Raw genomic sequence first — 10,540 nt, 5'->3', positions numbered from 1 at the left:
AATTCAAAGATAGACACTACCTAAAAATAAAAGGCTGGGAAAAGACTTTCCAAGAAAGTCTTAAGAAACAAGCGGGTGTAACCATCCTGATATCCAGAAAAATAGACTTCAAACTAAAATCAATCAAAAGAGATCAAAAAGGGCATTACATACTCATCACAGGAAAGATCTACCAAGATGAAGTCTCAATTCTGAACATTTATGCCGCAAACACAAGGGCACCCACATATGTAAAAGAAACATTGCTAAAGCTTAAATCACATATAAAACCCCATACATTAATAGTGGGAGACCTCAACACTCCACTTTCACCACTGGACAGATCTCCCAAATCGAAACTTAACAGAGAAATAAAGGACTTAACTGATGTCATGACTCAAATGGACTTAATCGATATCTACAGAACATTCCATCCTAACAAAAAAGAATATACCTTCTTCTCAGCACCTCATGGAACCTTCTCTAAAATCGACCACATACTTGGCCACAAAACAAATCTCAACAGATACAAAACAATTGGAATAACCTCCTGTGTTCTATCAGACCACCATGGTCTAAAGTTGGATTTCAACAACAACAAAAACTACAGAAAACCTACAGTCTCATGGAAACTGAATAATACTCAACTGAATCACCAATATTTCATATAAAGTTTACAAATAACAGTTTTTATTTTGATTTTTCAGTATAAAAAAAAGTTGCCTTGATGGCATATTATGATGTAATGCCAATTGCTTGTATGATAGTTAATTGTCAGTATTGAATCCTAATCTCTAGCTGCCGTCTTGTAGATATGGACGAATGTCACCAAGCATGTGTTTTGTATTTTGTTGCATTGTACACTGCAACTAATAAGCCAAGGAATCGACATATATTAGGTGCGTGTACTGTTTCTAAAAACCACAAACTAAGAATGATAAATTATCAATATAGTTTAGGATTTGCTAATTTTACTACACTCTTTTGTTATGTATATGTAGGGAAGTCATAGGGATTATAAATTCAATTTGAGTAAAGTTTAAAACCATATAAAGGGCCTTTAACTTAAGATGGCCAAAGCACTGATATTATATATTTGCTGTAAAGAGAATTATAAGAGTTTTATTTTTCTGATATTAAAAGTTACTTAATAAAGACTTGTTTCCATAACTTGAAAAAAAAAAGAAATTCGTCTACAATACTGTGTGCCACTCATGTCACATTTAGGGTATGGGTGTGTGTGCAAAGGGGCAGCTGTGCTCGCCTGTCTCCGTGTGGCCAGGGCTCAACTTTAGGCATCTTTCTCTGCTGTTCCCCACCTTACTCTTTGAGATAGTCCCTTACCAAACTTGAAGTTTGCTCTTCCAGTTAAACAGGCTGGCCAGGGAGCCCAGGGAATGCACTTGTCTCTGTCCCCACCTCCTCCCAGCCCTGGGATTAGAGATGTTTGTATTTTCACACCTGACTTTTTACATGAGTGCTATAGAGATTCAAACTCAGTCCTCATGTTTTCATAGCAGGTACTTCCCCCACTAAGCCATCTCCTGTAGCAGGAATCTTAAAAGTTCTTATTAATAAAATCAAACCTGAGCCAGGTATTGGGGTGAACACTGGAAGATCAGAGAGACAGAACAAGCCACAGCTAACCTCACCTGGCCAACTTCTCAGCTGGTCTTGTTTCCTCAGACTGGAAGCTTCTGTGTCCTCATCCCAATGGCTCTCAGCTGAACTGCTGCTCGAAAGCCTGAAGCTTAACCATCTAAAAGCTTAACCAGCCAAATGCTTCTAGTTTCTGGTCCTCACGCCTTATATACCTTTCTGCTTTTTACCACCACTCCCTGGGATTCAAGGCTTGCTTTCTGGGATTAAAGGCGTGAGTCACCATGCTTGGCTGTATCCTTGAACACATGGATTTCTGCCTCTGGAATGCTAGGATTAAAGGCGTGTGCTACCACTGCCTAACTTCTATGTTTAATATTGTAGCTGTTCTGTCTCTGACCCCAGATAAGTTTATTAGGGTACACAATATTTTGGGGAACACAATACCACAACAGTCTCCCTAGCCCCTGAAGAGCCTATTTTAAAAAACTAAATCACAGTTCTCAGATGCTGTTGTTTGGCTTAATGACTATTTCAGCTGCTTCCTAGAGGGGCCTTCTCTAGAGGCTGGACCACTAAGCCACATTCTTACTGCACAGATGGTAATGCATCAGGACAGGGTTCAGGACTCGGGAGTGCTTCAGAAGTGATCAAGCTGAGTGAGCGTGGGGGGCACACCGGGACAAATGCTGTGGCTGTGCATCCTTGAGCAGTGCCTTGTGGCTGGCTTTCAGGTTCTACAGGGCCACCCTCTCCTTCTATTCTGGCATGTTCTACCTTTCAATCATTGGGCCTGGGCCCTCCCTCCATTCACTTTATCTTTGGTATTTTCCAGAAATCCTCATGGAGGGGAGTAGAAATAATGGCTGTGACCTGCACGGATTCCAGAGCTGAGATCCAAGAGGCAGGACATGAGGTTAAAGAGACAGTCCTGAACCCAAGTAGGAAGTGTTATTTATTCAGACTGAGCCAGACATATCACTACTTTTCAGTGGTATACATCTTAGTGGGGTGGACAAGTAAAAAATAAGATTATTCTAGAAAACTCCAGGTTTGGAGGGCCCAGGCATCATCTGGGCATTTGTTAGCAGCCAGGAAGCCACTCAGTGGCACAAATGCCTCTCTGTTCCACACATTATTCTGACCACAACTTGATTTGTAATCGGTGCCCTGGAAATGGAGATTCCCAAAGAAAAAATCAGGCAATCATAAGCATCTTCAGAAACACAATTTACATCCAAGAACTGTGCACAAAAAAAAATTGAGATCTACATAAAATATATTTTGCAAGGCACTACTTTCTGCCTCTTCCAGAATTCAGTAGAAAGCTTGGATTCTTTTTGTTGTTGTTGTTGTTTATTTATAGACAAGGTCTTACCATGTAATTCTGGGTGGTCTGGAACTCACTATGTACACCAGGCTGGCTTTGAACTCACAGAGATCTACTTACCTCAGGCTCCTGAGTGCTGAGATTAAAGGCACATGCCACTATGCCTGGTGCATGGCTTAGAGCTCTTGAACTAGAATCCAAACCTTACATGCCAAAGAACCAGGAGACACGAGTGGCCCTTTCAGTGCATCATAAACCTTAGGATACTCAACTGTGCCAATGAACTGAGGTAGCAGGAAACACAGCCTTTTGATACTCCAGAACTTCAGCTTTCACTAGCACACGAGAACCCCACCTACTCTGTGTGTTTTTAACTGAGGGCTTTTAAAAAAAGACCTTCAGCCTTTGCTGGTAAGAATGTGCGGCACTGCGGCCACAAAGGACAACATTTCATAAAACTATAAAGACATTTCCTTCCTTCTCAGTACCAGGGCTTGAACTCAGGGCTTTGTGAGTGCTAGGCAAGCACTATACTATTGAACTACACTCCCAACCCCAAGAAATTTTAAATCTTATGATTCTTATCACTGCGCAATAGAGCCTTAATTAGCTATGTCTGTTTGTTGTTGTTGTTGTTTGCTGTGGGATGGTCTGTATGTCAAATGTGTTGCTGATTGGTCAATAAATAAATCACTGATTGGCCCGTGGCCAGGCAGGAAGTATAGGCGGGACAAGGAGGAGAATAGAGCTGGGAAGTGGAAGGCAGAGTGAGAGAGACACTGCCAGCCGCCATGATGAGAAACAGCATGTAAAGATGCCGGTAAGCCATGAGCCATGTGGCAAGGTATAGATTAATAGAAATGGATTGATTTAAGCTATAAGAACAGTTAGCAAGAAGCCTGCCATGGCCATACAGTTTGTAACCAATATAAGTCTCTGTGTTTACTTGGTCGGGTTTGAGCTGCTGTGGGGCTGGCGGGTGACAGAGATTTGTCCTGACCGTGGGCCAGGCAGGAAAACTCAAGCTACAGTTGTTTGTTTCTTTATCTCAGAAGGGGGTTACTCAATGTTCTCTTTCATTCAGCAGAACCCACTCTGGCCATGTGAGGCCCCTGGGAGAGTTTTCTTCCCCAGGTAGGATGCCACAGCTTACTCTCAGAAGGTCCTGACAATGTCCATAGAAAACAATCAGCAGAAAACAGCAAGCCCAGCCCCACCTCTGATCTGTGAATACAAACTATCTAATTCCCACCCCACCAAAGATGACCCTGAGGAGAGACTCAGGTGGGGCTGCACGGGGGCTCTGGGTCAGTCTCCTTTTACAGACACCATTGTGCCTGTAACTGTGCTCAGCTGAAGTGAGGGCTGATTGTGCCTCTCTACCAGTTGTAATTATGAAGCATATGGGTAAAAATTCATGTTGGCTGTGTGCTCTACTTTGACTGATGTGTGGGGACACACCATGTGCTACAGTTGATCCCCAGTTGATCTCACACAAATAAATCTCCATTTGTAAATGGTGGTGTGTGCCTGGCCCTTCCATTCCTAAATGGATGACTTAACATCATACTCTTTCTGGCTGTTGCTGGGGATACAAATACAATGGAAAGCTTGGTCAAGAAACACTGAAGCCCTGACAGGGATTTGAATTTATGGTTCAGCCTTCACCTACCATCGGCTCTTTAAGAGTAACTGTACTGTAAAAATTATAGGGCGCAGTTAAATTTAGAAACATAGGACATCTGGCTATAACATCTGATACAAAATCCAAAGGAAGCTTGTGGGTTGGGAGGAAAAGTCACTGCCCTTTGTGGTTGACATCGTGAGTGCTCCCCTACCCATAATGAACTCCTCACTCATGGGCTTTGTAGACACGCATGTCACCAGGATTGGCTTGGCTTTCAACACCTTTAGCAACATGGCAACTGCTTCAGTTCCCTCTCTGACCCAGTGTGCTTGTCCAGAGTGTAATGCAGATGCCGGGGCCCACCACAATGACTCTGAAAAAGACTGGGTACTTCTGTACCTGAGATCCATGAGACCTACTCCTGCAGAAAAAACCAGGGCCACTGTAGACAGGGCACAGATATAAAGCTGACAGCAGCAGGAAGGAGGCTCTGCCCACTCAAGCTCTTCTCTCTGGATATGTCCCTGATGGATGGAAGCCATCCCTGAGGACTATGGTCAGGGCCTGATGGCTTTTAGAGTGGGTGTGGCCCAATAGGGCTGGCTATCATGAGACTGTCCAGCTTCAGTTTTCAGGAGCCCTTCCTGGGTACACAGTTCCCAAAAGTAACTTGGCCAAGTCAGTGTAGCCTGAGAACTTTCCCTTACCCAGTGAATTTCCTAGCACATAGCCTTGAACCTGCAGCCTCCGGCCTGGGTCCTGCTCCTGAATTCAGGCATTTCTGGTCTTACTGGAACAGACATATTCTGAATAAATAAATAGCCCTCTGTTGAATGTCTGCTCAGTGGCCAATGATCTCCTTGAGGGGTTCCCTTTGGAAATTCCTAAAATGTAGGCCATGCTGAAAAACCAGAGTAAATTGGGTTGCCCACACTGTCTGGGGATATCCCAGCTCTCCAGACCATTGAGGAACTGAAGACTGAGGTGGGACATTCGCCTCTCTCCTGACTCCTTCAGGCCTTGTCCCCTTCCAAGAGTCTAGACTTCAACTCCCAGGAATTCTTGACCCTTTGCTGATGGAACTGACCAATCTGTATTTGGCTCAGGCAACATGTGGCTACAGACCTCCCACATACTTTCTTTGTCAAGGCTGACTTCAATGCCTGAACGCTCTTGAAATTGGGGATGGGGGAGTTGTAGTTCCATAAAGTGAAATGACACCTCTGACAGTAAGCAAATTTGAGGGTGAAAGAAAGCTTATGCCCAGAATTGAAGCACATTTTCCAAAAGCATTAACCCTGCTTATTCTGTGAGCTTATTTTAATCACACTATGACTCTCTTACCCCCCAGCCCCAAACTGCTTTGCTGTCTAATTGATCAACTGCCACACATTCAGGTCTGTAATTCTTAAAACTTACTGGAGATGTACATAATCATTTATGTGGACTTTTCCTGGCAGTAAAAATCTACAGTTTTGTATTGTGTGGTGTTTAGTAGTTTTCTGTAGAAAATGGTGGTGATTTTTTTTCCCTGTGGATGTGCCAATAATCAATTCTAGTAAGTTCATGTAAAAGAAAACACACTGGGATGCTGTCCAGCTATTTGGTTTCTACTAATAAAGATAAAATCTGTGAAATTCAATTATCCTTAGCTGTGGAACAGATTTCTGGGCAGTGGTCTATTCCCAAGGAGGAAGCTGGAACTCAAAACCCAACCAGGCATAGCTGTTTCACCAAGTAAGAAAGTAGTAATACCAATTTAGCAAATCCCCATTCTTAATTAAATCATTAAGTAGTCTCTCCTCACCTCTTAAATGAGAGAATGGAATCTGCTTTAGAAAATGTCTTCTTCAAAGCTCCATGGGGTCCTTACTGCTGCTTTCTAGAAATTACTTGACTTCTATAATTTTCTGACCCAAGTGTATCTCTAACCCAAACCTCCAGGTTTCAGGACCAGTTGGATAAATCCCTTCTAAAATGCTCAGAAGTGGGACAGGCCTGGGAGGTACACATCCCATGGCCACGTGCAGCACACCTGTCTTTTTAAGTCTAGGCACTTTTTTCTGGCTCAAAAAAGACACAAGAAAATGTAGTTCATACCAGGAGACTGGACACAGATCACAGGTGGCTCCCAATGTGGGGAGATAGTCATCTTATTTCTTGCTTTTGTTTTAGAAATAATTTTAGTTACCTGAAGGCAGAATTTAATATCAGACTTTTGTTTTTTCAAGACAGGGTTTCTCTGTGTAGCCCTGGCTGTCCTGGAATTCACTATGTAGATAAGCTGGCCTTGAATTCCTAGAGATCGACAGGGTTCAGACCCCCTGAGTGCTGGGATCAAAGGGGTGCACCACCACCAGCCAGCTAATTCTAGACTTCTAAATAATTTATCAGGAAAAAAAAAATCAGCTTATTTAAAATAATTGTTTACATGGAAGGTAAGCTTGGTTTCTCATCAGGGCTGGCAGGTTTATGACAAGCTGATGCAAAGTTGCATCTTGCAGGTGGGAAGCATCCCCATCTACTACTAGTGTTTCCTCATCCTGCTCGAAGTAAAACTGAGGCCCTCGAAAGGGTGCTACTTTGATTCCTGTTTGAGGCAAACCTTCCTGGAAGTCTGCCAAGTAAAGTCTCAATTTGCAGAACTTGAGAATGTGGGCGTCACCACAGTTTTGAATTCAAAGGCAGTACATGCCAGAAAAATGTCCCAAATTCAACCGTCTATTTCATTCTGGTTGCTAAGCTATGCTTTTGTAACTTACATACCCATCAAAATGTCACATCCAGTGGCATCTGAGATACAAAGGTAGACACATTTGGTACGAAAGACAGAAAACAGTAGTACTCTTCCACCTGCCTGGACACCCTGCTTGTCTGCATCCTGTACTGTGATATGGGCACCCACTAACCTGGTGTGGCAGAAATCTTCCACACTTTAGAGTCCTGACCCAATACAAAGAACCAGATATGGTGAATATGAAGATTGAGCATTCCCCCTTCTATTTCAGGGATTCAGAGTCCTCACAGCACAGGGAAGTAGGGTAGAGTCTGGGAGAACCTGGTTCATTTCCATGCAAACCTGCCTAGCGGACAGGAATCAATGAAAAATCAACATGAGACCAGAATCCCACTTCTAGAGATTTCTGACACTGCAATGCATTTTGGAATTACTCACTCTCGGTCAGTGCAGGCCCGGTACACCCTCAAGCATGTGAAAACACAATGCTGTCCCTGCTTCTGTTGGATTTTCCTTCTGCAACAGCTCAACTCCTCTCCCACCAGAATCTCACAGAAGGTTCCTCTGGCTACTGGGGAGTCTTCCAGTCCACTGCAACATGCCTGGATGGCTCCTGCATGTCCTTGGCACAGCCATATATTTCTCAATATGGAGGTGACTGGGTGAGCAGCACAGATGGCTGAGACGTCCACACAAGGTCTGTTGTCAACACCAAAGACACTCCTGCTGAAGGAGATGCTTAGCACTCTGGGAGGAATGTTTTATATTCAACCTGTCCCAGAGGCAGCACAAAGTGAACACTGAACTTGGCACAGGAATGGGGTTGGGGACAAGACTTGCTTTGCAAGTCAATTATGTCCCCTCATAACAAGTGGCCACATGGAGTTACAGGCTTCACTTTTCTTTGGCAAAGGCTTCAAATGGCAGTAAATACAGATACTGCTGATCCCCCATTGCCAAGGCTTTAACTCCCTCAGAGGGAAGAACCACACCACACAAGTCATCTGACAGTCAGGGGCCTTCAAGTTGCTTTGGATGGTACACTTGGGCCCCAGGCATTTTACAAAGGGAAGCACATGGCTTCAAAGGACTCAGAAAGTGGAAGGGTTCCAAGTCACGAGTCTTCCCTCCCCGACAGCTGGTCAGAAGCATGGGCATCTGGCCATGTCTCCATTTCCCAGATCAGTAATTACCAACTTAGTTCCAGAGAAGCTTTGAAGAAAAGAAACAATTACGGCAGCAGAGAGGGAGAGAGAGAGAGAGAGTTTGTTTTCCTCATTAAAACATGATTAATTAACTTGAAACCCGAGTAAGTGTATGTGACTGTGACCAGCTTGGTGACAAAATGTCAAGAGTGGCATCCAGCCCAGCACCTGTTTTGCCTCACCTTATGGGCCAGGACAATGATGGGAATAGGCTGCCTGCACCCCACCCAAACCACACAGGAGGCATCTACCTTCATGCCAAAGATAACACAGGCATTTCGCTAGAACTCCATCCTACTCTACCTAGATGGGCCTTCCCCTGGCAAGGGCTTGTGTGGGATATGATCTGTGTGTCAATTCTCATTCTGTGTGGAGCCCAAGACCTACTGGAGGGCCTGCGTGCAGTCAGGCTCAGAGGAAGGTTGAGTGGTTCTCTCTTCAGGTACAAGGCTGCTGCTCCTGCTAGGATATCGGAAGCCATTTCATTTGTTCTAGACCAGGCAGTAGTCTGGCAAATACCCTCTGATATGGTCAATACCCAAACTAGCAACCGAATGTACTCATTTTTCCTGAGGTTGGAGAGGGATGACAACAGCGGATGGCCTATTTCTGCCTTTTGTTTGTTTGTTTGTTTTTGGTAGGACACTGGTTGGTTTGGCATAACCAGTCCCATAAAGCCTGAAGCCCAATGCACTGTTTTGGTTCACAATGAGGTGTTTTTATTATTATTTCCCTCCGAAGTAGAAAAGATTTGGAAGCTTGGAAATCAAGAGTAATCAAGATACAGTGAGTCTGGAAGGCATTGAGATGCACAGCCGAGATTCCAGACGGACGGACAGAGACGCCAACTGGACATGTCCCTCTCGAAAGAGCTGAGTTCAAGGCTGCTGGAGTTCAGAGAGGTTCTTCATTTCCAGCGATGTCTGACCAGTGAGGACTCATCATTGACGACCTCAGGGTCACGGGGAGCATGTCGGCAGTGCATTGGGAGCAGCAGGAGGAGGATCAGAACCAGGAGGATGGCTCCACACACACTCATCAGGGCATAGGACACAATCCACAAGATGGGTTCATTTAGAGCCGGTGCTGGGACACAGTTGCTGGCTACGTCTTCCGTGGAAAAGGGCCCGGAAATTTCAGACACTGTGGTACCTGCAATCTCTGAGGAGACAGAAGGATAAAGGCCACAGTTGTAAGTCAAGAAACCCCCACTGGCTTGGCTATTGACTGTGCACTTAGGGACAGCTCGGGGGCAGTGTGCCCTCTGGGGTTCACGCTCCTCAGTATGTACTGCTGTGCCTGAATGATGGAGAACTGTGCAGAAGAAAACACGCTGGTGCTCCCCAACTGGTGCTCTGTGGGTGACAGCACACTGGCCAGTGCCTTGAGGTACCACCAGGGCTGTGGTGTTCTTCAGGAGTGAAGAGGAAGGAGGAGTGGAAAGTGTGCCATTCAAAAAGCTCAACAGAGGCCGCCAGGCATGGTTGGGGGAGGAGTCTCTTGGCAAAGTTAACTTGACCCCATGTAACACCTAGTGAGGCCAACCTAGTCTTTTTGATATCTTGTTTGGTTTTCTTCCAACAGGGGTCTCACTCCATAGCCCAGGTTGGGATGAAACTTGCTGTGTAGTTCAGGCTACCCTCAAACTTATGGCAGTCCTGCTTCAGCTTCCTGAGTGCTGGTATTAAAGGTGAATTACCACACCCAGCCCAACTCACTCAGTGGCTCCAAGACTTTCCTAGCCACCCTGGCTTAGGAGGGTCCCCTTCCTCCATCCTGTGTCATATCTGAAGGACCATGAAGCAAAAGTGATCAGTTAGCAAACATTTGACTTGTGGTATAAATGGTGACATAGTATGTCATGGTGGCTTCTGCTAAAGACCCTGGGGTCAGAACACAGTCTATGAATAAAGCTGTGTGAGGAGATTTCTGAGAGCTTGTGAGAAAACTCTAAGTATAAACAGACAAGAGTCTTGTAACCTCTGTTCCTCCATAACATGGGGTGTTCTTGGAATGTGCTTTGGTGTACCTCCCAGCTGTGAATAAGGGTGGGCTTACTTCAG

General features: G+C 44.8%; 1 protein-coding gene across 2 annotated transcripts in view; it reads right to left on the bottom strand.

Annotated features, from left to right (window-relative positions):
- The window catches only part of Bace2 (beta-secretase 2), a 102,833-nt gene that overhangs the window by 11,841 nt on the left and 80,452 nt on the right, over positions 1-10,540 (bottom strand). Inside the window, exon 9 of one of the 2 annotated variants that reach the window (XM_052741334.1) lies at positions 9,174-9,638. The exons of the other annotated variant lie outside the window; for it this stretch is intronic. Coding sequence (XP_052597294.1) covers positions 9,385-9,638 — 254 coding nt within the window. The 3' untranslated portion in view covers positions 9,174-9,384. Of the gene's footprint in view, positions 1-9,173; positions 9,639-10,540 lie in introns of those variants that run through there. 2 annotated transcript variants of the gene reach the window in all.

This window comes from Peromyscus californicus, unplaced genomic scaffold (genome assembly GCF_007827085.1).
Source record: "Peromyscus californicus insignis strain IS unplaced genomic scaffold, ASM782708v3 Scaffold_16__1_contigs__length_79575227, whole genome shotgun sequence".
NCBI classification, from domain to species: domain Eukaryota; kingdom Metazoa; phylum Chordata; class Mammalia; order Rodentia; family Cricetidae; genus Peromyscus; species Peromyscus californicus.
The sequence above is the reverse complement of the archived record's forward strand: the minus strand, read 5'-3'. Positions and strand labels throughout refer to the sequence as shown.